The sequence below is a fragment of the Rhea americana genome, unplaced genomic scaffold (assembly GCF_003343005.1).
Source record: "Rhea americana isolate MKP2758 unplaced genomic scaffold, rheAme1 scaffold_452, whole genome shotgun sequence".
NCBI lineage: Eukaryota > Metazoa > Chordata > Aves > Rheiformes > Rheidae > Rhea > Rhea americana.
Window position 1 is genome coordinate 164,124 of NW_028186593.1, and position 26,185 is coordinate 190,308.

At 45.7% G+C, this 26,185-nt stretch overlaps 2 protein-coding genes across 2 annotated transcripts in view; one reads left to right on the forward strand and one right to left on the reverse strand.

Moving 5' to 3' along the window:
- The first annotated feature begins 1,343 nt into the window (after positions 1-1,343).
- FBXO47 (F-box protein 47) lies at positions 1,344-11,156 on the forward strand. Its single transcript, XM_085316136.1, has 10 exons — positions 1,344-1,542; positions 1,944-2,114; positions 4,895-4,971; positions 5,798-5,875; positions 7,084-7,192; positions 8,118-8,294; positions 8,842-8,988; positions 9,608-9,750; positions 10,184-10,343; positions 11,044-11,156. Exons 1-10 carry the CDS (start codon positions 1,359-1,361, stop codon positions 11,154-11,156), a joined length of 1,359 nt encoding a protein of 452 aa, XP_085172262.1. The 5' UTR covers positions 1,344-1,358.
- Positions 11,157-17,768: 6,612 nt separating this feature from the next.
- Positions 17,769-26,185, reverse strand: part of LASP1 (LIM and SH3 protein 1) — a 33,547-nt gene continuing 25,130 nt past the window's right edge. The window contains exons 4-6 of the mRNA XM_085316143.1: positions 21,688-21,841; positions 21,284-21,378; positions 17,769-20,983 (exon numbers count right to left, since the gene is read on the reverse strand). Coding sequence (XP_085172269.1) covers positions 20,810-20,983; positions 21,284-21,378; positions 21,688-21,841 — 423 coding nt within the window. The 3' untranslated portion in view covers positions 17,769-20,809. The remainder of the gene's footprint in view (positions 20,984-21,283; positions 21,379-21,687; positions 21,842-26,185) is intronic.

Below are 26,185 nucleotides of genomic sequence, written 5' to 3' on the forward strand. Positions count from 1 at the left end.
CAAGCCTTGTGAAAGGTTAAACTGTGAGCTTCTTTAGCTAGCTGGAATTATATCACCCTAAATTAAAAATGCTTTCAATGAGGTATAACTTCCTCCCATTCATGATGTAAACTCTATCCAGCACACAGGCACAAGTCAGCCAAATCCATTGGTAATGTTGTAACGAAGACTCCCATATTCTTTCAGTTGTCAGTATAAACAGTACTTCCATTGTGTATGTGGTAATTTTGCTACATTACGAAAAAGGAATCAGTGGCATATTAGAGAGGTCTGGCTTGCATGCTTTAGCTATAAATATAAAGGATGTTTGGAACTTGTTTTCTGTAATTTTTATAAATTTTTAATCTTTGAAACAATGAGGTCTATTCTCTGAGCATATATCCCACTGATGATAACTGGGATGTTGCACTGCAGGTTGGACAGATTCCAGTTGTGYTACTACCAGTGCTGCCAGCTCTTGTAATTATACTGCAGTGCTCATTCTTCTCGGTAATTTCCCTGAAGCCTCAGCTGCTGAAATCAAGAAATACTGTGAAAAATCTCATTAAAAAAAAAATGTAAGCAGCAGTGAGTTACTAACCCTCATTGTTGCTTGACAACGCAAAGTGCACTTATCCTAGAGGCTCAGAAACCAGAAGGCAAATGAAAAGAACGTATTTATTAATCATTTAAAACTCATTACTTTTCAGGCACTCGTGATTTTGAGAAAGCATGGGTCACTGATTTTTCTTTTCTTTTTTCTTGGAGATGGCACTACTGTATCATTTATTTGTATATTTGCACATACAGACATTATAGAGAATTAAGCCATGTATCATTTTAAATGCTGCAGAAATAAATGGCTTGAACCATCATTATGTTACTTTTAATCTTTTTTGGCGTGTGATGTGTGAGCATACATATAAGTAGTTATCACTATGTCAATCAAGTAACATACAAATCATTTCAATAACATTCTTATTCAGTGTAACKTGAAAAAGTAATAATTCATGTAACAAAGTATGGAAATGCTATTAACTACTCTGCTTGTAGCATTGAATATACCTCCTCCTGAAGAATTTCCTTTTACTCAGAACTCTCTCTCTAACTTTCTGATGTCCCGCTTTATACCCCAGTGACTTCACCTTCTCTTGCTCCTCCAAGATCTCATTTGGGTATTTTCTTCTTTYGGACATGGATTTAGAAAATGATTCAGTAAATTACATGCCATGCCATTAAATTCAAACTAAAATTTATCCTGTGTATGTAGCAAGATTTTAATTCTCCACTAGTGTAGCTACAATAGAGTTGATAYTTTTGTCCTCCAAAAATATGACTTTTATATTTTCTCTTCAGGACAGATTTATGGCACTAACAGAATGATGACATCCACTGCAAGGACTRGCTACACCTTGATTCCCAACCGCAAAAACAGGCACAGTAACCGTCGTTCCAAACAATGCTGCAACATCTTGGACTCAGATTCACAGTCTCTGTCAACACTTGGGTATTTTAAAACACTACCATTAGAGATCTTTCAAATGGTATTGGATTATCTCTCAGGTGAGAATCTGAGAATGGTATTGCTGCCAGGATATGAAAATTACTGCCAAAATTTTCCATGTAGAAAGAACTATTTTTATTTAAAATGTTTCGCCTTTTTGCTARTTGAAGACAATATGTGACTTTTTCTCTGAATTCTCAGCTTGAATGTATGAAGAGGCACATGATCAAAAAAAATGGCAGTTATAGACCATCTGAAGAGTGCTTTTTGCTTGTTATTTATAAGGAGTATTTGTTAAATCTGTACATCTCTAATTATGAGTCTGTTGGCAAAGACYGTAGTTAAATTTTCTTTTATTCATAAATCTTATTTCCTTTGAAGTAAAGTAAAGTTATTGAGTACTGATCAGCATTTTTCTTGAARTAAAGATTTACAAATATACTGGGTTTTGATTTTTCAGTGAAGGATATCAGCATGCTGAGCATGGTGTCGAAAACTATCAGCAACCGCCTAATTAATTACATCTCAACCCCGTCTGGAAACCGAAGGCTTTTATTGCAAGACTTTCATAACCTTGAGCTACCCGGGAAGAGAGAAGGATCCAGTATATTAGAGCACTACAAATCTCTAGGTGATCTTTTAATGCACATGGTAACACTTAGAGGAGAACCAAACTCACTTAAAAGGATTATTCTGCGATATGCATTGATTGATAATGGTAAAATGTTGAGAAATCATCCAAATCATTTCTGCAGCTCCCTATGAAAGTGAAGTTCTTCCCCATGCCAAATAGCCTACTCACATACCATTAACTGGGGGAAAAAATTACCTGAAATGATTCCAAAACTCTAAGTTATAGACAAAATAATGTATGTTCTGCCTCCTCCATATTTATTTTTTTAATATTAAACAGCAAGCACGGGTTGGACAGAGTAACTGCATTACACAGGAGATTCATCAGTTCTCTGTATGAGGTCTTTCCAAATTTAGTTTGTTTGGACACCACCACTGGAAACTGTAGCAGAAACCAAGACTCCCAGGCCCCCACACTAGCTGAAGGAATTTGGCTGTTCAGACTGCCTTCATGTATCACTTTGGAGTAGCTTGTATTCCTCAGTCTGGGAAACTCAGCTGCAGTACTTAAATCCAGCTTAATTCTAGAATGACCAATAACCATTGCTATCAGAAAGCTTGTCTGATAGTTTCTTCGAGATGTACTGCAGATTACATTCCATTTCTAAGAAAAGTATGCTTATCACAAAGTTTTATCACAGTTGTCACTGATTAGTACTCTCCTTGACAGCGTTGTATCGGAGTTCAAGGACTGAAATGGACATGAAGAGTACATTTTCCTCTCACCCTTAGCTTAGGGATGAAGGACAATGAGAAAATGTCTGCACTCTTGTCTTGGTGAACTGTGTGCTAACCAAACTCTTGCTAGGTGAAAGATTCACTTTTTCTTTCACCTGCTCACTCCTCTTTTGGCATAAGATAGTAGCAATCTAGGTCAAAGTAATGTAATGCTGATCACAGTGAAAAACACTGTACATCCCCATATTCAAAGCTGTTTGCTTTTTATTTATGTACTAATTTGAAAAAGAGATTGTTTTAAATTCATTCATTGTATCACTCAAATGATGCATTCTTTCTTATGCATCTTGAACACCAGTTTTTCTTCACTCACCCACTATAAACATTTTTCTATCAGAGAAGCAAATTAAATTCTAATTCAATCCATATAGATTTAGCCTTACCTACCTGGTTAAAAAAAAAAAAAAAAGTTAATTTGACAGAGAGATAAAGTGATGTCAAGGTTAGATGCAGAATGGTAAGTAAAGCAATGCAGTTAAAGTTGTCTGGACTAAAGATCTCTTACAGTAAGCAATCCATGTAGGTTTTGAGATATCTTAAGAATAATTTTACTTTTGTTTTATTTTTAAAATGAAGTTTGAAACCCTAAAATTGTGTAAAAAAGTCAACATTGATTGGGGCATTATTTAACTATAGCTGYGTGAACTCATCACTATAGTAGGGCTAATAATGAAAACATGTCATACTCAAAATATAAAGATCACTGGCAATATCTGTCTCATCAGTTGAAGGCTCAAGAGAATGCTTTTGTTAAGTCAGTTGCAAAATTAATATTTACTTTACAGCAGGAAAAACTGGACTAAATGAGAAAAATCCATTCCTGTTGAGAGAGCCTGMACAGGTTCTGTATATTACAAAAGTCTCACTTAAACTTCTAGTACTTTTAATAGAGTCAGAATTTCAGTCATTGTTTAAAATGAACTTGAATTATAGATGATAGCAGCACTACCCTTTAGCACAGGGTACATTTTACCATATAAAAATAGCAGCAGTACTTTTTGCTCAACACTTTATTTATTGAAAATAATTTTCCCCAGAACTGATGGTTGTATTCTTACTCGCAGCTATGCTATCTTAATGATCTCAGCTATTCTTCAGGGAGTTATCTCCAAAGTCTAGTCTAGTCATTAGAAAATTTACTTGACTGAGCTTTGAATCATGTCCTAGGCTGATAAATAAATTAAGTCTGTCATGTAAGAATGTTGACATACTTCTAAACAAGGAAATACTCAATTCAGAATGATAATAAACATGTAAAATACTTTTTGACACTGGAAAAGTTGCATGTTCTTTGAGACACTAGCAATTAAAATAAGTGCTTTTCTGGGGATTTCTGAATCAATTGACAAACAAGATGCATATTTCACTGTGATACAAGTTTTTGAAAATCAAGCTGTTTAACCCATTTGCTGTCAGTAGTTTAGAAAAAAATGCTGCTGCTTAACAAACAGCTGTTCTACAGTATAATGAACTCCAGACTTGGACATCCTAAATGCATACCATTTCAGTCTTGTATAGGAAAATAATTTTACCTCCTAGCTATGTTTTACATTAACACAGYTTAGAATATTTTCTTTCTAGAACATGTGGTCAACTTGAAAAAATTTTGAAGCTTAGCTTTCCATGATGTCAGAGAAAAACAGAGTTCCCCAGGGTACTGTTAAAAGAGGTGTAACAAGTAACATTTATTTCCAATATTTAACAGCTATAATTCTAAAACCAAACACAATAATTTTAAAAAGGCTCCAACTGTGACTAATAGGGACTATAGAACAACACMAAACAACAGTTATGGCATATGAGACTTCAATACTCTTAGGCAAGATTTCTTACACAAAAGGTGTCGCCACTACAGAAGTGTACAACACTTCTACAAGGCATAGCTTACTGTACTATGCTACCCATTTTGCCCTTGCAATAACAACATTTTCTCACTAGTGTRTGCATGCATACATACAATGTGTATGCTTATGGTAATTCAGTAACATACATGCCACGTATGTATATTCATAGTTGCATATATATTCATTTTATTCACAGGATTGTTGCTTAAAAGATGCACGCTTCTTTTGCCTACAAAAGATAGGCTAAAGTATATACACAAGATATTCTCAGAAGTAAGTTCACATTTCTCTCATTAGTGTTTTGAACTGTCACTTCAACTTACAATGCCATTCTATAAGACGTTTTTGTTAGTGGAAATATGTCTTATACGGTCCTTTTTCTGAAATTTATTTCTGTAGTGTAATGAATTTATTGGTTTGAAATCAGTCCTTTTTAAAAAAAAATTAAAAAGCCTAAGACAACATACTGAACACAAGGTTGTTCTTTATCAAGATTTTTTTTTCTGATCAGCATTGCTGATTTAAATAGTTCCTACATTCCCCTTCTGCAACCCCTTAGCAGATCATTCCCTCTCCCCTCTAGTTCTTAGCTGCGCTAAAATGTTATTAGTGATGCTGCATGATGAATTGCATCATGGATCTGACCAAGGATGAAAATAACTTTGGTGGGAAGGAGTGCTGGGGGAATTTCCTTGCATCACTTAACACAAAACCTTTTTTCCCCAGGTATCTCAGCTGGGCTCATAAAAGATACTACTTCTCCAGAAAATGTTTTCCTTTATGTTCTAAGATCAGAAGTTTTCAGCTTTTCTTCAGTTTGAGGACTACTAGAAGTTTTGTAGTAAAAGAGCATAACTCTCTGTAGGCTTGCTTTTCTTAACTACCTTGTGCACACCCATATGAAGTAGCTTATGGACCCCGTTTTAAATTCAGTGCTAGACCATCACATAGATGCTATAACTCATTCCTTATACAATAGGGGAAAGGAGTCTGTCTCAATCCCTCTAATCAGTATTGATGTATGCAAGGAATATAGTAAGTTTTCAATCAAAGGAATCAGTTTCTGGTGAGTTAAGTTACCAGTATTTTGTGCTTACAGGTTTCCTGTTTTAAATTTAATGGTTGTCCAAGTCCTTTGCATTGTTTAGGATTACAGTGTTATGGGATATTTTTACAGGTACAGTATCATTCTGAAGAGAAGGCAAGTATCACAAATATAAAAGAAAATTAAGGTAGTCTTATAATGTAAGCAGTGTTTCAATAGCTAGTCTTTCAAAAAGATTGCAGATTAGTATAATTCTCATCCAACTTAATTCTTCTTTGAGAAGCATCAAAACCCACTATTTTTTGCAAGCTATTTGGAAGTATAATGTTTTGAGCCTTGAAAAAAAGGTATTTATTTACTCAGTTCTCTGAATTTCCTTTCTGATTGTTAAGGCTGGTGATCTGACTCCTGAGAGTTCCTTGATCTGGATTTCACTACCAAACAGCCTGGATTTTGATTAGCAATTTATTATCTAAGATGATATGGGGAAAGGGGATCATCTTATTACACAGTTTCAGATTCATGAACCTAGAGTTGTGACTGTTTAGTTTAAAATTAAAGGGATATAAACATCATATGCTGGAAAAATTGTGCTAGCTTGTGGAGATTTAAAAATAAAAACGAAATCAATGTCGAATTAGTTTAGCAATCAACAAGCTATTTACTGTAAAGACTATTGTGATTGTAAAAGACTAAGGGAAGGACATCCGAACACTACTTGAGATGTTTGATTATGAATTGTTAGAATTACCATAATGATAGCTTTACCTGGGAGTAACTGTGTTTAAAAGAAAATACAAACATGCATTCTGTCTTAAAAGTGCAGGCCTTTTGTCAACGCTTTAAATGCAGTTATGTCTTAGAGAAACTGCATACCGATGCCTTTTACAAGCATGTTGCACTAAAATAATTAATAATGCACAAAACATATTTTGGCAAATGTGATTTCCCTTCCATGGTTAAGAGTTACAAATAACTACTTTTGCCAGGAAGTGTGTGCTTGTAGCAAATACCTCTGTGTATGCTTTCATGTAAGGCTCAAAAATAGGATCTTGGGCCTGAATGTGGCACACTATTAGCAGACTTTGGTTCTGGACTCAGTCAGGCTCAAGTACAATCCTTACATAAGACAGAGCACCTCTGTGCCAGATTCTGGTTTCTCTACACTCATCAGGGATAAGTTTTGCAGGCACTGCACTCCAAGTATGACATCTTCCCTATCTGTTCTCACGATAAACTGCAGGATAGACTGTATTTATCTAACACAACAAACTGCATTGTCATCTACATTTGTGGCTCAATCTGTCCATTTTTCACTCCCTTTCTTTTGTAATCTTCAGATCCTAACAGCAGGCTGGGATGAACTAGAATGTCACCGAGTTTTTAACTTCCTCTGTGAGCTGAGCAATCTACCCCGTAAAGTACAGACAGTTGTCAGCAGCAGACCGGGTAAACATCAAAGTAGGCAAAAGTCCTACAAAATCAAAGTGCACTCTCATGAACAATTCAGAAAATGGATCTTGATTACTGCAGACAGAACACATATAGATTTGAGAATGTTTTAGCTCAGCTGAGCTTTATACCACCTAATCCTTTCCTTACCTGTACACCTTTCTTTTAGCTCCAGTGTTACCCAGAATGTGGGTGTTCTAAAGCAGGTACTTTGCCTTCACATACTTAAATACAAGTTTTTTCCAACCAAAAGCAAAGCAAAGTAGTTTCGTGTTTGACATGTACCCAGCGGTGAAGAGAGTTGTCTTGAGAGGTATCTGGTTTTTAATCTTATTATTCTGTTATCAACCAAGTGCATAAGTTATGTATATACAAAATAGTAAAATTAACTTGAATCTCTCCTGTTGTACATTAGTGCCAGTGAAGTCAGTGGGAAAGGAACCAGCATAAAAATGAAGTGACGCAGTAAAAAGTTATGCTTAATATTTCTGAAATGCAGCAATAACACGATACATGCCTTTCAAGAAATTCTCATTTTAACTAGCACAGAACTGACTATTTCTGTGGAATAGTTTCTACATGGCCATATTTATATTTCCTCCTATTTCYAGTTATTGACGGAACACAGAAACACAGAAATAAAGGGTCAGAGTAAGAAAAAAAACATAGCTGAGAGCCCTTGAAGACATGCATGAGAATGCTGCAGAAGGGTATCAGGCATAGATAGAACCTATSGTGTGAATTAGCACAACATATTCAAAAGAGACAAACTCAGGCAGTTACAGCTGCGAATTTAATGAAATCTCCCTAGACATACTTGGATAGTCTTAAGAATTCTTTTCTCTTTCTTTCTATAAAAAACCTAATCATCTGCATTGTGCAAGGCTTAATGGATTTATAGTATCTCCATTCTCTTAACCAGGAAGCGCCCGAAAGCTGGAGCTGCGGATAAGACTATTCTGTCGTAGCGTTTTGTTAAACCACTGGATTCACCGAAGTGATTCTGCATTTTGGTTGACTCGTATTTTAAAGCCATGGCCCATGGTTAATCAAGCTCGCTTGCTGTATATCCTCTTTGGGCCCGTGTCCTCTCTAGATGGCAAGTAGTTTGGTTTTAATTTTTAAAGTTTAATTATTGAGAAAGGGATTTCCCTTTAGGATGCAGTATTTTGGAAAACCAAGTTTTATGCAAATGAAATGTAATTATATTGTCTAGAAACAAATCTTTCTGCTTAACCAGACCTCACTAATACACACACACACACACACATTATACATATTATATAAAATACAAAGTTATAGTTCAAACAAAGAAATTACAAAGGGCGTATTTTTCTTCTGTTCTCTCCTGCTTAGGGTAGAGTTAGCTTGAATGCCACTTAAAGAAGCATCTATTTCTATGAATAAAAGTATTATTTTTCACCTAATAATTAAAATAGTGTTTCTTCAAATCATCCTGCGATACATGCTACAACTACCACTGTTCCTACAAAAACAACAGATGAGGAAAGATCTCACSCTTACAAAGAGAGAGATATGTTACSTAAATTCCCCAATCTGATTCTGCTTTAAGGCTCAGTTTTGCACCTTCGTTGTTTAAAAAATCACTTTGTCATTTAATAGCAGTTGTGATTAATATTACTCAGGACATGTGGTTTGGCAGAAAATGATAGAAGGACCAACAGATGAGACCAGTCTGAAAGGTCTGGCAGATGCAATTAAACTATTGTATGATACAGAAGCTAGAGAATGGACAGCAGATGATGTCATCAGTCTTGTGGATGAGCTGTCAGGTGTGTTTTTGCCTTCATCATTAATCCATGGAATTGTATGATCATGTCCTCCAAATCTAGCAATAAGTGTGTTTCAGACACGGGAGTGTCTTGGGAAACTGATTACAATATTCCTTACAGTAGCTTGGCATAGCTAGAAAAGCTGTAACACTTGGAAGTTAGGCAGTAGCTGGGTATGAGAGAAACACAGCGTTGTTTACAAATTCAGGCTGTCTTTCCCCATTATGAAATATTTTAAGACTCCATTAAGACTTCTAAAATTCTAGTCTTCTGTTACCATTATTAAGCAAACATGCCCAAAATGCATGTAAATCCAAAATATAATGTTTGTTCAAAACAAAATTCTACTCAATGCTGTCAACAGATACATTTAAAGCTTATTTCAGATGAGATTATATCACAGAAGCTATAAAAAACTCTAACTGTATTACYGGTAGGAATTCTTTATATACTGTCATTTCTCCAGCCTCTTCCGTGAGTGTATTTCAGAGGGCATCTCCTCAGAAATTTTCGTTAATAATTGAAGACAATTCATAAATCCACATCTTTCAGAATAGTTTTCCTAGCATTACTTCTTTTTGTCCAGAGATCACTAAAATTCTCTATTTTATTACAAAAGTTGTTCCCCGGGAGTGGCTCATGGAGAACAATGCTCGACTTCTTATTCTGAGCGGGAACAGCATTTGCTTCACTTTCATGGCTAGCAAAGCTGTGAATGGGAGAACCGTTGAATTAGCRAGGTTCATAGTCTTCCTGGCTTTGGTGAGTACTACTGAATGGAGCAGGCTCATGCCTTTTCTCCATCTGCCCACAGATTTGCTTTCCCAGACCTAGAAGCTGTTTTCACACCTACTGTTATAAACCAGGAGTAAGCCCAGCAGGAGGCTTAATACTCTGTTGCCCTGTGGTCTCTGTCCAACACATTTCTGCAAAGTAGCAGCTCTGTTTTCAAATAGGTCTATTTAGAAAAATACTACTGACAAAACAGAGAAGTTCCTCCATTAGTATGCCAACAATAAGACCAACTTACATATCCCCACTGCAAGCCCCAGTTTTCCAGGATAGGGCTGCAATTGATCCAGTCATTCATTAGAATCTTAATTGTCAGTAGTGAAGTCTAAGATTTAATCTTGCCTTTTATAGTATCATCCTCGTCACAAAGGATGCATTCATAGTATTTTTCTGTGTATGTTAGGTCTGTGAGAAGGACCTGTACTGCATGGACTGGGCAGTAAAAATGATGCAGAAGGTCTGCAAAGTTTTCAGCACTCCAGGGGAAAGAAATAACTTCCTGCAGAGTGTGGAGAATTCTTTCGCTCACATGATCATGGACATGCTACAGTCAGTACTGTCAGGTAAGTCTATAGGGCCATGAGCCAGGACATATCTTAAGTTTTTATCTTAATTATTGTGTGCATCTTTTCAAGGAATGCTAAAAACATCACTTGGTGCAGGGAGGTACTGTTTCTGGAAATAAAGAGGAAAGCAGTCAATGTGAACTTACATATTTTTAGAATCTGTGGTTGTGCAAATTTTGCCTTGTTTCTCTGAGTTGCAGAGACTTGGACTAAGAGTTTCCTCGTGCTATGAACAGTGAAACCAATGATCTTTTAAAATATGTCCCACCAAGCACTGCAGCTTGAGSTCCTTTTGCACTGTCTCTGTATGCAGGCTCTGAGCAGCTGCCAGCCAGATTGTTCAACTCAATGAGCTGCAGTTGCTCCCTGTCCACAGCTTGTCAGCCTTGATAAAAACCTCAAGACTGATTATGATTGCAAGCTGTAAAGATGAACAGCCTGCTCAGGACAGATTTTTGTCTTAAAGCACAATTGTTCTTGTCCATCTTTGGACAAGCTGGTGAAGGAGTTTTGAAGAGAGTCTCGTGTTATTTCACAGCTGTCCTACCATCAGGTGCAATCACTGATGTCTAATAAATCTAAGCAGAAGCTGCTGATTCAACCTCTGCTGAAAACACTGAGTGGGTAAGATTTATCTTCAAAGATGTCATTTAGATTCACTAATCACACTTTAAATGTTTTTCTTTGCCTTGGTTAGGGGATCGTGATGAAGAGGACAGTAGCTTTCTGAACTTGTTTCATCTTGTAAATGCACAAGCTAATTTCCATAAAGAAGTCCTGTACCTGACCATGAGAAGCAACACCATTTGATTTTATGGACTCTTGCTATACTCCTGCTGGATATCTTTTTCCTTTTCTCCTATTTTTTTGCATTTACAGAGCACAGTGCAGTTATTTCTTAAATTCCTATTCCAATAAGAGCTGGAGTGGTGGCTAGAAAAGCAAGTGAAATACATATCAGAACAGCTGAATAAGCTTATGGAACATACTAGGGGACATCTAAGTATTCATAGCAGAGTTATGCATATTGAACTTGTCTGAGGCTGTGTCAAGATGTGACACACAAGGAAGCAGTCAGTGGGTCTTTGGTTTGGGAACATAAACTATGTTCTTTTCCCACTGTGTATGTTTGCATACACAATAAAAATGACATGGTTTTCATATTTGATGTGCATACACAAATTAAAGAATGTTATCTTAGTTCAGAACTGAAAACAGTTTGATCTTCTAATTTTGTTTTCTTTTGGGAATACRAGGAGAAAAAGACAGATATAAATTAGAGAAACATAGCTACATTTTTCCAGTTTACCAGGGGTATCTCTCTTCAACTCTTAGACTGTTAGCTCTAGAACACTRCAACAGAAATGCTTCATAGATTGCACTTCCACTTTTGGCAGAGAGGTAATTCCTGAAAGCAATTTAACCGTTCTGATTTAGCAAGGCAAAATTAGTTGCTTTTTTCCCCCCTTTAATTACAGATGATGGCATCTGTAATTAAATTAAGCACAAAGCAGAAAAGACTTCCAATCCATCTCACTACTCTGTGTAATAACTGAACTGTTAAAATATATTTGCCTTTATGTGAGTTAACTAAGTTGAAGACATATGTTAAATGCACATTAGCTAAGATCACTGTTTTATTAAAGCRTATAAATGTTTCCTACTTATAAGAAGTTTTGATTTTCTGATATGTTGCCTTACAAAAACACGTAAAACATACCAAAATGTACTTACTTTGCTGTATTATCTATAATATGGCTATTTTCTTCAAAATATTAAATAGGCTTCTTCTCCACTTCASTTTCTAAACATATTGGTGGTTGTTCAGGACCAAATTTTGATTATAAATACCCACATTTAACTTTGAAAAAACATCCTCAACTGGCCTCAGCAGCTGGAAACAACTAAAGTGGCACCAATTTATCTCAGCTGTCCTCATCTGATTTCATCAGTAATGAACTGATAACTGATAACAGCTGTATACTGATTTGCTTGGAAGTTTACATGTTTGAAATTCTTGCAGCATTTTTTAATGTAGAGTTACAGACAGTATTTGACTACATCAGGAGTGGATATGGAATGTAAATTTGTTAAGGATCTTTGTAGCATACCAGTAGATGGCAGAGGTGAAACCTTTCATTGGGGGGGGGAGGAAATGTCTGCTAGCAATTGCTTTTTAAATCCCTTTTTTTTTCCTGACTGTTCTGAAGGTTATATTTAAAAGCATATTGCAGAATTAGAACTGTGCTGTAACTACTCCCCATTTCTGAATTAGGCGTAATGCAAGATTATTTGTTTGTGACTAGTCAGTGAACTGAACGCCTCCAAACATATCAGCAGACTTAATGAAGTCAAAATATCAGAATAAATAGATTTGCAGTGAGTACAACAACAGGGAAATGTAGTCAAGAAGTGATTGATGTGGAATGCTAAAGTCCAGATTATTATCTATCCCTTCCTTTTATTAGCAGCAGTTGCTACCAATAAATAATCTACATAGATGAAATTCAGAATAATGGTGTCTTTAAACACCACATCTTCTTGCTCCATTGTATTTCTTACATGTAATGATGCTTTGCTATGCTATAACACAAAGAACCACAAGATTGGTGTAGGTTTTCTGCCAGTCTGTGTCTCATCTCCCAGGACTGAGGACACAGCAGCAATAAATTACAGCACATCACAAAGAATGCCATTATGCGGGTGCAGCTCTACAGGAAGAGTAAGTTCTTTGATTCACTGGCAGCAATTGACAGAGATGAAATGTCAGCTCTGCTAGCATTAGTTCAGTCTTTCAACAAACCCTTAAGGAATGCAAGTTTTATGCAGCTGCCCAATGTGAAATATTGATGGCATTATTAATTAGTATTAATAACTGCTATTTTTTTACATATACAGTATCTCAGCATTTGGCATTAACTTTGGATTTTTGTGGCATTCAAACTTAYTCCAGCATTTCCACAAGACGAGGACTTTCCTTCACAAAGGATCAAAGTTCAAACCCAATAAAATGGTACTTCCCAAACCAGTTTTGTTTGAACTGGAAAATGGCACCCACAGCCTGCCTTGCGACTGTATTTTCCAATATCCCAACCTGATTAGCTCTCGTAATTAAACYGCGCTGGGCTAACAGAGGCCAGGTGGGGAGCCCCAGGGCAGCACAGCAGCCCAAAGGAACTGCTGACAGTGACGCTTGGGAAAACGCTTGCTTYTCTTCTGGTGCTGAATTATAACTGCTGTCAATAAAATCTTTCCAGGAATAGAAGCAAAATTCCGGTTGTAGCAATACAGGCCTTTCCAGGGCAGGATTTCACCCTGACACAACTGCAATTTGAGCTGCTAAAGATCAATCCCTATCTGTCAAAGAGGAGCATCAGTCCCGCTATTGCGGCTCGCTGTCTGGCTGCAGACACCTCTCCTGTGGATACAGTCGCTTTTCTGTCCTCAGCCTTGCAAAGCAGCTGCCACATTTGGGYGCAGAGTGTGCTGGTTTAGGGGCATGGGTGAAGTGATAGTTATGCATAGCTGGTTAGCTGCGCAAGGCCCTCGGAGGGGAGAGGAGCACTTATAGTCAGAGAAAATTATTGTTCCTGGTTTCACACTCAGCTGAGTTTCCATTCCACACATTCCTTATTACTCATTCTCTCTCAATCACTGTAGATGTTGACATCAGATACAGACTCACAAAGCCAAGGTTGTTGGGAATGTTACTTATGTTTGAAGAGATTCTTCCCGGAATATTTCATGCTTCTGATTTTTGACTGTATTTGGTGGTGGAGTGAGGAGAATCCCCTCCAGGTTTTTGGAGCCTGGCCGTGCCCTCCCCGGGGCCGYGCAGGCTGCGGCTGGCTCGCTGCGGACAGGTTTGGATCCGCAGGCGCGGTCGCGGACACRGAGCTTCGCTCACCAGGAACTGCGGTGTCAAGTGCTCAGCTGGCAGCGCTGGCCACATCCAGCGTTTCCAGACTCAGAAATCCCTCTTCTTTCAGTAAACATATTCCTCTTATCTACAAACCCCCAAATACCCCAAGAAGGCGGTGCAACCCGCAAGCCCGCCGTAGATCCTGCYGTCTCACCCACCGGTATGACGGGAACACGGTTTATTAATGACATATGATCATTTTTTCCATTACAGCTATTTCAGGTGTTTATTGCTTACAAGAGAAAGTAATTCCTGTGGGAAAYGAGCCATATAAAAATCCTGTCCTCTAGGAGAGTGAAAAATTCAGTCTGAGAAGACGATTGCATGTGACAGACAGCGTAAGGGCGAGGGTGAACGTGAGGCTTCGTAGCAGGGAAGAGCAGCCTACAGGGAAAATCCTCCTGAGACCCCAGCCACTTTCCCAGGCCTCTCCAAGCTGGGGGAAATTAAGCTCTGAAATGTTCTTTCCATCCCACAGAAATTTCCACCATATAAAAATGTTCCTTTTTGTATGCTGACATGACCTGAGCTATCCCCGAGGACCCCCGAGTCCCGGGGAGCCCCTGCTCCAGCACTCGCCRAGGCTGGGGCGCTCCTGCCTCGGCCCCCGTTGCCCGAGACTGATTGGCACCTACGACTGTGCGTGAGCCGCTTGGTAAACACCAGGGAACATCTGGGGACGAGACTTTGGGCAAGGTATTAATGGAAAACATGTGACATAGGTCTGGATTGCAGAAGCAGGCTGGAAAGGGAACGTGTCAAGGGCATGTGGAGGCTCAGYGAGGAGCTCTTGTACTCCAGGCTCCCAATGAGACCTCCTGGAAAGCCGCATGGTGCAGGGAATTGCACTTCCCAGCAGGACCCTCCATGCCATCGCTTGGCCTGCAGGATCTGCTGCGCCTTTCCAAGGAATGGGGCTTTGCTCCCGGGGTTGGTTGTGCCCCACTGCTGCAGGCAGTGAACGAGGAGGCACGTGTCAGTGAGGCCATGAACAACAGCAGACACATTCACGCTCCTTCTGTATGATCCCTCTTTTTATTCTGTTTTCTTGGACAGTTTGCATTAAAAATATAGGTGCTTTCCAAAATTAAACCCAAACGATGCRACCTAGGAAGTGCTTATCCCAAGAGGCTAATCCATACAGGAAGGGGCAGGGCCCCCTCCACCCCCGGTGGAGCATCCTGTGCATCCCGGGAGCGTCTCCGCCGTGGGATGTCACTGCTCAGCGCTATCCCGGCCCCCCGGCACCCCGCTGCCCTCCGTGCCGGCTCAGCCCCCTCCGCCAGGGCATCGTGCCTGGGTGCCGGTGCTGACCCAGAGCTGCTCGTCCTGGGTGTCCCGTTCTCCGKCTGGGAAAGATGTTGGCTCCGAAGGGCTAATGCTTTTCCAGAAGGCTCCAAGAGAGATGGATCAGGCTGTGGCTGCTGCTGTTGGAGAGAAAGGAGACGCTTGTCTAACTGGGGCCTGGGAGCCGCTGCCGTGCTGAAAGTTGGGACCAGCAGAGCGTATAAACACGGGTGGCAGCAGCCCTGCATCTCCCGGCGCTCTGCAGGGATGGAGCAATCTGCCGCCAGAGCTGTGAGGGGCAGAGACCCCCCCCCCCTCCCGGGGCCCCTTTGCCTCCTCTGAAATGATCCAACCAGAATCACTTACTGCTTCTGCCCTATCGTGTTTTCTCTCTCTCCCTTGTGGGAACAAAAGCCCCGAGTTTGTGTCGTGGAGCTGTGAAAGGCAGCGAGAGTCACTTTTCCAGATGGGAAGGAGCTGACAAGCACAGCAGGAAGAAAACAGGCCCCGCAATAGCAAGCGCACGTCTCGGTGGGCAAGGTGGCCTGATCTGAAAAATAAACGTGGGTGCCCCCCCCCCTCCAGCGCCGAGCAGGAAACAGCTGCTGTGATGCTGCTGGCCCGGCTGGTTCAGCCAGGCAGCGAGCGCGGGAGCCAAAGACAACAGCACTAAAGCACCAGCCCCCCCCCCCCCCCCCGACTCCTGGTGGTTCCCAGAAATTAAAGCCTGGCAGCGTGCGGAGCAGCAGCCTCACCTGGATGATGCCCCGACCGACAGGCTGATGCTGAGCCGCATCCTCCCCAGCATCGCGCTAGAGCATGTAAATGATGTAGGAGAGAATCACCAGGCCGATGATGGCAAAGAACATCAGGATGAAAATGTCCAGCATGGTGGCTGAGGAGCCGCTGGAGCAGAGGCTGCTTGGGCTCCCCCGGCGCAAACCCGGCTCCTGCGGCAGGGGCGGCAGCGAGGGGGATGCTCAGCGGAGAACCGCCGCGTTGGCTGCCCTCCTCCTCCTCCTCCTCCTCCCCCTCGCAGCCGGAGCTCGGCTCAGCCTGCTCGGGGAGGGGGGGGGAGCTGATGCCTGAGCTGAGCGAGCCGCTTTCCAGCCGGGAGACAGAAAATAAAGGGGTAAATAAACCTGGTCGGACGGGGGCTCGGCCGTGCTCGGCAGAAGGGGGGTGGGGTGGGGGGGCATGCTCAGCTCACGCCTGCCGAGTGTGAGCTCCTTGGAGAATTGCTTTGCCTCCGCTTGTGCCTACCCAGACCTGCTGCCCGGCGGTTAACGCAGGCGCTCGCGGTGCCACGGCCCTCGTGTGCGGCTGGGAAAAGACTCAGCCTCCGGCAGAAACGTCAGAAAATGGCTTTGGTCATCGCAAGCTGCGTCAGACACCCGGGACCGGTCCGAATTCGCCCCTTTCGGACACTGGCGCTCCCGGGGCAGGCAGGAGGCATCCTTTCCTTTCCCAGTATCCAAACACCTGCTTCAATCCGGTTCAAGTTAGCAACTCTAGATCTAGAGAAGTAGAAGCAACAGCCATGGAGCTTTTTCTTTCTTTTTTTTTTTTTTTTCTTTTTTTGGCTACCACTGCTGATGCAAATAACATCCTTTTCCACACATTTTCAACAAGTTTTTTCCACTGCTAAACACTGTAGTTGAAAATCCCACCTTGAGCAGCGGCAGCAGCCAAGCTAAGCAGCCGCCAGCTGCGTTCGGAGCACGCGAGCCGGCCGGAGGCAGGGGAACAGGCTGCCGTGGCGGAGCGGCCACGGCCAAGCGGGAGTTCTCCCTTCTACGGGAAAGGGCCTGCGTTTGGCCTGTGAACCAGGTGCCTGCAAGTTCTAACGCTTTCCAGAACGGCTGTGCGACGCCAGGACGCTGCGCCAGCGTTGCATCACCGGCAGCAAAGCCCCAAAACGCAGCCGGGAGCTTGCAGAGGGCCGGGGGCAGAGGGAGCCCCGCCAGCCCAGCCCCACCGCGGCGCATCGAGGGCAGCCTCAAGCCTCAGGAGAGCAAGGGACGAGCCAAACTCTGCACCCTGGTGCAGCTCCCAGGGACGTCGCCGCTCCCCGGGTCCAGCCGTGTGCCGGGAAGCCRGGCCGAGTCGCAGGCCCGCTGCCGGCAGCCTTCACTGGCCCCGAGGTCCCGCAAGCAAGGGGCAAACCTGCCAAAGTGGCAGCAAAGGAAACACAATGAAAACCAGCACAATCAGCAGGTAAAAAYTATACTTTTATTTTTGAGTAAACGAGGAAGAAAATTGGTTGTTTTTTTCCACTGGATGGTTTTGTTAGAAAGGCCAAATAACTTTTTATTCGTGGGTGCTCAACCCCATGGGAAGCAATACACAAGGACAAATCCCTACCAATCAACTGATCCGAAAGAAAACAAACGTTCTAAGCTCAGCACTGAAATGCAATCGGGGAAGCTAAGATGGACAAGGTTTATCTTACACATGATGAGAAGCAATTTAGCTTTTTTTTTTTTTTTAACTTTTTATTTATTTACTTATTTTAAATACAGGTTTAGGTGCTTTTCAGCTATGAAAAAAAAGGCAAAAAAGTGCATAAGTCAAGAGAAAAGGCAGAAATCAAGCAGTAAGAGGTTTGTTTCCCATGGCAAGGGAGAAAGGGCAAGGCATGAGAGGGGAGATTTAGGACAATGGTTTCAAGGTAGCATTAAAAAAAGGCCTGTATACCAAAATGTAATTGCCTGTATTATTTGGTCCATTAAAAAACAGTTTATTCACACTGACACTCCCCCCCCCCATTCCCAGACAAGAACGTGATTAAGAACAGGATTAGCAGGCAGAGACGCAGACCCTTCCCCTCCCGGCCCCCTCTCCCCTGCTCTTGTGCTCTCTTGCTTTAGCACCGACCGGGATTCCCATCCCGTAAGGCCCATCCCAGCTGCTCCTGGGCTGGTCTCCCCCAGGGACTGCTCRAGGCTTCCCCGCTTCGGCCTGCGGCTCCCACCAGCTGCAGCTGGCTGGGAAACGAGCCAGGAGCAAAACGCTCACCTTCCCTGGCTCCGGCCGCGCTCCGGCCCCGGGGACGGAGCCGGCGGCTTCCGCAGGGCCAGAAACCCCCTCGGGGCAGGTCAGCCTGACCCCAGCGTCACTCCACGCTGCGCCGCAGCCCCTGTGCTTCGAGGGGACCGTGAGCGCAAGGCAGCGGGTCCTCTCTCAGGAACCGGCCCCGGGCAGCACCGAGGAACGTCTAACGCCCGGGGCGGACACAGCCGCTTTGGTCCGAGGCTCCCTCCTCGCCAGCCAAGGCGGCRCCTTCCCCTCCGAAGCACCCCCGGCCAGACGGCGAGAGCCCCCAGCAGCCCAGCGACAGGACGGTCCCCTCCGCTGGCAGCCCGAGCTCAGCCGGCGGTGCCGAGCCGGGGGCCGCAAGCGGAGGCGAGCGCGGGACCCCACGGGGTGGAGGATGGCGCTGGGAGCACCGCTGCAGCACGGAGGCAGGGCAAAGGCTGCTCTCAGCTCCTCTGACCCAGGACAAGGGCACCAGGACGCCCCCCAGCCCCGCCTTTCCAGTTATAGCTGCCCCTGTCCTTCCAGCTCCRAGACCCGGAGCCCGAACGAGGTGGGGACAGAAATGTGCTTTGAAATTTTGGTCCATGACACGGTGATCCCAAGTCAGCCACAGAAGCCAGCGCTGCTGGGGATCAGCGAGTTGTGCGGGGAGGTGCGGGGCCACGCGCCAGCCCGCGGTTGGTCCCCATCTCCGGTGGGAGGGAAGGCTGTAAACATCGCCCGTCCGCACGGACYGTCGCGGGCTCCGGCCAGCGCCCCGGGCAGGCTGCGCAGATGCAGGAGGCTCTGCCGTGCTCTGTCTCTTCCCCTCCAAGCTGCCTGCTGAGCCCCACGACAGCGAGGCAGAGCGCCCTGGTCTCGGCCTTCCCTGCCCAGGCTGCCGGAGGGCCGGGCCCCCTGCGCGGTGGAAGCAGGGAAGGATCTGTCAGGTGCAGCTCACAACAGCCACAGATGCAGAAGGAAACCTCCTGATCCAAGAGGGCAGAGCTGGTCCTGCCTGCTCCCTGCACAGACCATTTACCCAGTGGGCTCAGCAGCAGCAGGAGAAAAGCAGGAAGCTTCTAGGTGAATTTGGGGAGCTGCAACCGCTAACAGAGGACCTAGTTGTCCCAGAGCCCAGGGGATTCCCAAGTTCCTGGCCCAAGGAGAGGAGGCCAGAGCTGTGGGGAGGGATGTGAGGTCTCAGTATCACAGTGCTCCCTACCAGCCTAGAGGGGCTCAACTGTGAGCAACAGCCTCCAGCCAAAACAACGTCCCTGCTGCTCCTCTGCCAGCGCTAGCACAGCCCTGGCGTGCGGAGGAACCTGGGCACAACTCCTCGGAGGCCTCCAGCCCTCCGCCCCTGCCAGCACCCTGGAGGGACAGGGATCGCCAGCAGCCAAACCCTGAGACAGAAGAAACAAGAGCCACTTCCAGGGCTGTCCAGAGCAGCTGCTCTGAATCTCAAGGAGAAAGTAAAAGATTGTTTAAAATTTTAAACAGTGAATTGTTCTTCTGGTTTGTAACATTTTAAAGACTAAAGGGAGCAAAGACTGGATTGAAAAACTGAACAGGAGACAGGAGAAGCAACCTAAAGCAGTGCAGGGTGAATGCTGCCAGCTCATCCTTCCTTTCAGCCCAGGGCAGCCCCTGGGACAAGCATCCTTCACCGCATCCACACAGGCAACCCGGTGGAAGAGCACYGCTAATCGTTGCTCCTGTGCTCTTCTCCCCATCTGGTCCATCCCTGAAAGAGGTAGGGGAATTTGGTCCAAAGATATGGCCAGCTCCTCCCTTGGCGCATGATCCCAGCAACTCTGGCTGCTTCCCACAGCTGGGAAATGCCAGAGGCCCTGGGAGGAGGAGCCCAGCCTGGCATGGGTGCCCAGGCCCTCCAGAAGGCTGGAGAGGAGGSAGACTGAAGGAGAGGGAAAGCTACGGCGGTTTGGTCTCTTGAGCCCCCAACATCCCTTGCAGACAGAGCTCCCTCAGTCCCGACAGAGCTACAGAACAAAGCTAAATTGGCAAGAGAAACCAGAGGCAGCTGCAGAAACATAAAGTAACCGAGATGTCAGGACACAGCTCCGGTGGGCAACGGCAGAACACACTGGATAAGGGATGCCGGGTGAGAGAGAGAYGCACACGCGCGCACACACACACACRCRCACACACACACTGGGGCCGGCGTGGGCTGGGGTCTCTGCTGTCAGCCACGCACCCCGTCCCCTCCCGTGGCTCAGATGGCCTCCACGTAGTTGGCAGGGAGCATGCCTGTGTCTCCTGTGCGCTCCACCGTGCCGTACATCCATCCATCGTCAATCTGCTGCACGTTGATGATGGTATCGCCATCCTGGAAGGAGACCTCATCTTCGTCGGCCGCGTTGTAATCATAGACGGCACGGAACCGCTTCTGCGGGGAGAGAGGGATCAGCAGGCCCCAAATAGGCAGAGCTCCCATCCCCAGGGGAACCCCGGGGCAAGGAGCCCTGCCAGGACCCGCCCACGAGCCGTGCAGGAGCCAGGAAATTCTCGTTGCACAGCATGCGGGGATGCTGGTGCCAGCAATAGCTGTGGCAATCAAAGCAAGCACCCAGCATACAACTCAGGAGCTGGGAGCAGATTCCCAAGTGGAGCAAATCTTGCTTTGGGGAGATGGAAACTTGTGGGCTAGTGCCAGAGTGGACGCTGCCCATCCTTTGGCTATACTCACCCCTCCTCCAGAAGGAGCATTGCGCTGTGTAGAGGCTGGTGCTGCAGGCTCCTTGTAGCCGTAGGATTGAGACGATGGCTGCTGCTGCTGGTAGACTGGGAAGGAAAGACAAGCCCGTGAGCCAGAGCGGCTGCTACGTGCTGTGATTTGAGACACAGAGCAAGGCCCCTTGCAGGGGCCTCGCAAGGCTCTAGCAGCCAACAGCCCTGAAGCAGAAAAGCAAGCAGTGGAGCTCCCTGAATCGTCTCTGATGGAAGATGAAAGCAGCACGGCCCTGAGACCCAAAGAAGAGCTGGCTGCTGCCCCAGCAAGTGTGAGCCTACCCAAGCGGCAGAGGCTGGGGCAGGCTGATGCGCCCAGCCCCTCCCCCAGGTAAAGGGCCTGCCCAGAGCCCTGAGCGTTACCTGGGTTGCTGGGCTGGACGTGATGAGGTGGCTGATTCTGCTCTGCAGGYCTCCGGTAGTTGGTGCTCTCCTGGGAGTTCCTGCGCTCCAGATCAGCGCCCTCACTGGGACTTGGGCCCATCCTGCTCCTCTCAAACTCTTCATGGTATTTTATCTACAGYGACAAAAGAGGAAAAGAGATCAAAGCGTAGCCTGGAAAACACTGTAACTTGGGACTGGACCACCTGGGTCCTGGAGAACATGCAGCCAGGAATACCTCCTCTCCTCTGTCCCCCAGGAGAGCTTTAAACAGCATCTTGCATGCTCCCTGTGTCATCATGTCATCCCACAGCCCCCCTTGGATGAAAGGCCTCACACCTACACCCCAGGCAAATACACTGAGCATGCAAAGACTGCAGAAACCACAAGGCAGGTGCTGTTTCAGGCCCCAGCTGGCCACAAGGCTGTTCACAGGGTGAGGCTGGGGTTGGCTAAGCTCCCTCCAGGAGGGCTGGCCCATGAACAGAGCCACACTGCAATCCCTAGGGTGCTGTGGCTCCAGAGCATGTGCAAGGCAAGTGCCCCYCTCCTGCTGTCCAAGGATGCTCAGACTGCTCTGCCAAAGCTCCACAATTCCCAGTCTGCACATCCCAGTCCCCCCGCACTGGCAGCAGCTCAGGCAGCYGTTCAGCACCAGGAAGTTCTTTGTTTGGTTCCAGCTCATTTCTGTTTGCCACCGAGGACTTGGCCAGCACATTGCCCATCTCTCAGCCTCCCAGCAATCCTGAGGGACTTCTTCCTACCCCATCTCTTCTGCCATGTGGTCCTCATACCCATTCAGACRTAGATGAAGTTCAGCAATCCCCCTACACTGACAGGATGTAAATTTAAGGGTAGCTCTCTGTCACATGCTCTGCTGAAGTTACCAGGCACTTTGGCACTGCGCAGGCAGCAGTGGGGGCACAGCTCTGCCTCCCCAGGCAGGGCCAGCAGCCATCCCCCACACTGCAGGGCATCTGGGCAGGCCCCACTCAGGCCATTCCCATTTAACAGGCTGTAGCACATCCTATTTGCACAAGTACCGTGGCTCTGTGTCCAGGCAGGCAGCAGCAGAGCTTGGCTGGACTGGTCTGACTCTGCCATCACCTGCCTGCTCCTCCTCTCCAAGGAGCATCCCTCGCTCTTGGCTCTGACCTCTGGAGCATGGCAGCACAGCAGCAGACTCCTCAAGCTGGAAGAGGTCCCAAGCACCCAATTAGGGCTCTGGCATTTGGCAGGGAGGGGAAGCAGAGGTGGCCATCTTCCAGGAAAACACAGGGCAACCATTACTGAAACACTAGAGTAGGTGTAAGACAGGAAGTGGAAGGGAATCCTAGCAAAGGAGTRTACAGAGGAGATTCACTGCACCACTTCTCAGCTAGGATCTCTGTTAACCCTGCCAGGGCCAGCTCTAACCAAAGCACCACRACTGCAGGCACTGAGGAGGGGAGATGGTCTAGACATGAACCACTTGCAGGGCAGCCTAGAGAAAAGGCACCAGGAGTCACCACAAGATGGGCTTCCCTCCCCTTTGGGCACCTATTACACAGGGACAGGGCAGGAGAGCACAGACGATGGGGAAAGAGGCCGAGCCACAACAAGGTAAATCTGCTGAAACAACAGGGACCCGACAGGACAGTGCAGACAGACTCAAACTCCCCACCACCATGCTGCCCACCACTACCTGAATTAACCCCAAGGGAGACATGGTAAAGGAGAGAGTTGTTATCCACTAACACAGCACTAAGGAAGCMCAACTGCACAGAGTGACCTAAATATAGATTAGAGTGGTTAATTGGGCTAGAAAGACTGCATGGAAAACAACCAAGCAGAGGAAGGAAGGAGGAAGATAGTTGGCATTTTCTACACCAACCACCACCACCCTGCGTAATTTGCAAAGCTGGCACGTTGCTGCCTTCTGCCCAGTTTGAATGTCCTTGAGGGAAGAGAAGATACATGATCACACATGAAAGCAAGGAGGGTTTATGCAGGCTGCTGGCCAGATGGTCCCTGGATTCTTCTGTTTCTCCAGCTCCCTGCACGGGGAAGAGTTTCAGCAAACCAGACTTGTAAATGCCTGATGAAAGGATCTCAAAATCTCTACCTGTAGCCTCAGCTGAGAGCAAAGGCATTCACTCCTAACATCCGCCCCTAAATTTCTTTCAAAAATGCAGTATGAGAAGGCCTTAGGCTTTCTCAATGAAGGAGACTCAAAAGTGGAGCCAGCAGATACCACGAAACACATCAGTTACATGCGACTAGACTAGACTTCCTGCCACAGCCAGCACAGAGAGGCACCTCTGCAGCAGCAGGCAGAAGGGAAGGGTTAACCCTGTTGCCTGGGCATAGGTGTAAAAATTAATAGCCACTTGTGCTAATGAATACACTGCTATTGGAAAACACCTGGAGCCCATTTCTCTGCTGGTTAAACAGTTATTTACTGAAGGGCACTACACCCCAGCTCCCTGCACAGGCAGGAGGCAAAGCCTGGAGCAGAGTCACACTTCTGGGAAGGGGAATGCCCCGAAGGGAGCACTTTACTCCACCCAGCCCATTTCTTTCTTTGCTGTAGGGAGCCTGCCTGAGGCTGCTTCAGGCAGGCATTGTCTGGCAGAGGGAGTTTATGCTTAGATTTTACATTGCTTCRTTTCCAAGAGGGTTTCCTTGTGCACAGGACTGGAGAGGGTGCTGACCCTCTGCMGAGGGTGGTTTAGGATACCATGTGCTGCAGAGGTGCTCAGGCCACAGCAGTCACTGCCCTTCCTCTGAACTCCATAGCAGAACCATGGCGATGTTGCCACGGGCAGTCCCATCCCAGTTCTGCTCAGTGGCTTTCTCCATGTCTCATCTCTCCGCTGCGTTATTTAAAACCTGGAACCTTCACAACCAGTCTTTTCAAAAGCAGAGGCAGTTCCCTTAACACAATGAGCACAGCCCCACTCCATGGAAAGGGAAAGGACTGCACCACCACTGGAAGCTTTGTTCATCTTCTGCCAGCTCAGATCCAACTGAAAAAGCTGTCCACAGGGAAGAACCTTCCAGACAGGTCCATTTCCCATGTCGATAGAGCTGAGCCTTGGCTGCCCTGAGGTCTGATGTTCAGATAACATCCTGCAGCTCCCCAGGGAGAAGCTAGTACTTGCCAGAGTAAAGAATGGCACTATGAGATCAGATGAAAAGAGAATAAACAATCTCCTCCCACTCTGCTGGGCATTTTCATGTTTGCGTATACATGTTAACTCCCACTGATGGCACAAGCACAATCCTCCCTCTCAGTGTATCCCTCCTATAAGCTCAAATTCACCCCCACCTTGGACACCCTTACGAAGCAGACAGGGGATCGCAAGGTAGAGATGCTCTTGCTGAGGATGGAAAAAGCTCCATTTTCTCTCTCAGGACAAGCTTCCAGCCACCTCTCACTTTACCTAGTCTGCAGAGACTCTGGTTCATGCCCTTGACAGGGAAGCACCTAAGAGGGGGCAAAGGGAGACAACACTTTCCATGGGGCTGCAGGGAGGGGGCTCAAAGCCTGCCAGACAGACTAAGATCTGACTTATTTAGCTGATATGGTCACTTGGAACATTATGGCACCTGGAAAGGGGCTGAGAAACACTCAGAGCCCTGCAGTCAAGGTACTGGGCTTTTCTCCCCCACAGCACTGCTCAGGGCGGTCTGTCCTGAACTCAGCTGAAGCTCAGAGGGACAGTAACTCACAGCAACCGTTTGAGTAGAACCTTAGAGATCTCTCTTGCAAAGCTTTGTCTCTGTGGGTGCTTTACTGGTCAGAGAGAAACCACTAGTCTGCTAGTCCAGGCTTTGCAACAGCTTCTGAACATTAGATAAGGAACATACACATGACTTTCACTGCAGCTACAGGTTAATTAACCCTGTTTTCTGCTGGAGGCAGATTACTGAACACCTCCTGTGCAAAAATGCCCAGGAGTCTAGGGTTGGGTTTCAGAAGGGAATTTTACCCCAAGTTTGACGCACCCAACACAGCAGCTATACATGTGAGTGTGCCTATCTTCCTCTTTCACCATGGCAATGCAGACCTCCATGACTGTGTACTGCATCCCTTTTTGGGAAAGCAAGAGTTGGGTCTCTTGTAGGCACAGGACAGAGTTCCCTTCCAGGAGGTCAAGAGAAGACAAAGATGCTGCTGTGCACAGCCCTCGGGAATCCCTCCATATCAGTACTGCAGCAGGATGCTGACAGGAGGGAAACTGTGCTTGAGAAGAGAGAACCTAAGTAGCTCTCTGCAAAGTTGCTCTCATGCAGCAAGGGCAGCAGCTACCAATAGATAAGGGCTCTAGGTAGGGAAGTGGATAACACTGCATCCTGCTCTCAGAAGCTGGTGGCAGCAGGTGTTGGGAATCTGGGGACTGCACAGAGCCCTGGCACAAACTGACAACAGCAGCAGCTGCAAATGCTCTCAGCAGCTGGATGGTTGGAAACTGCTGTGCACAAGTCAGGAGAGGTC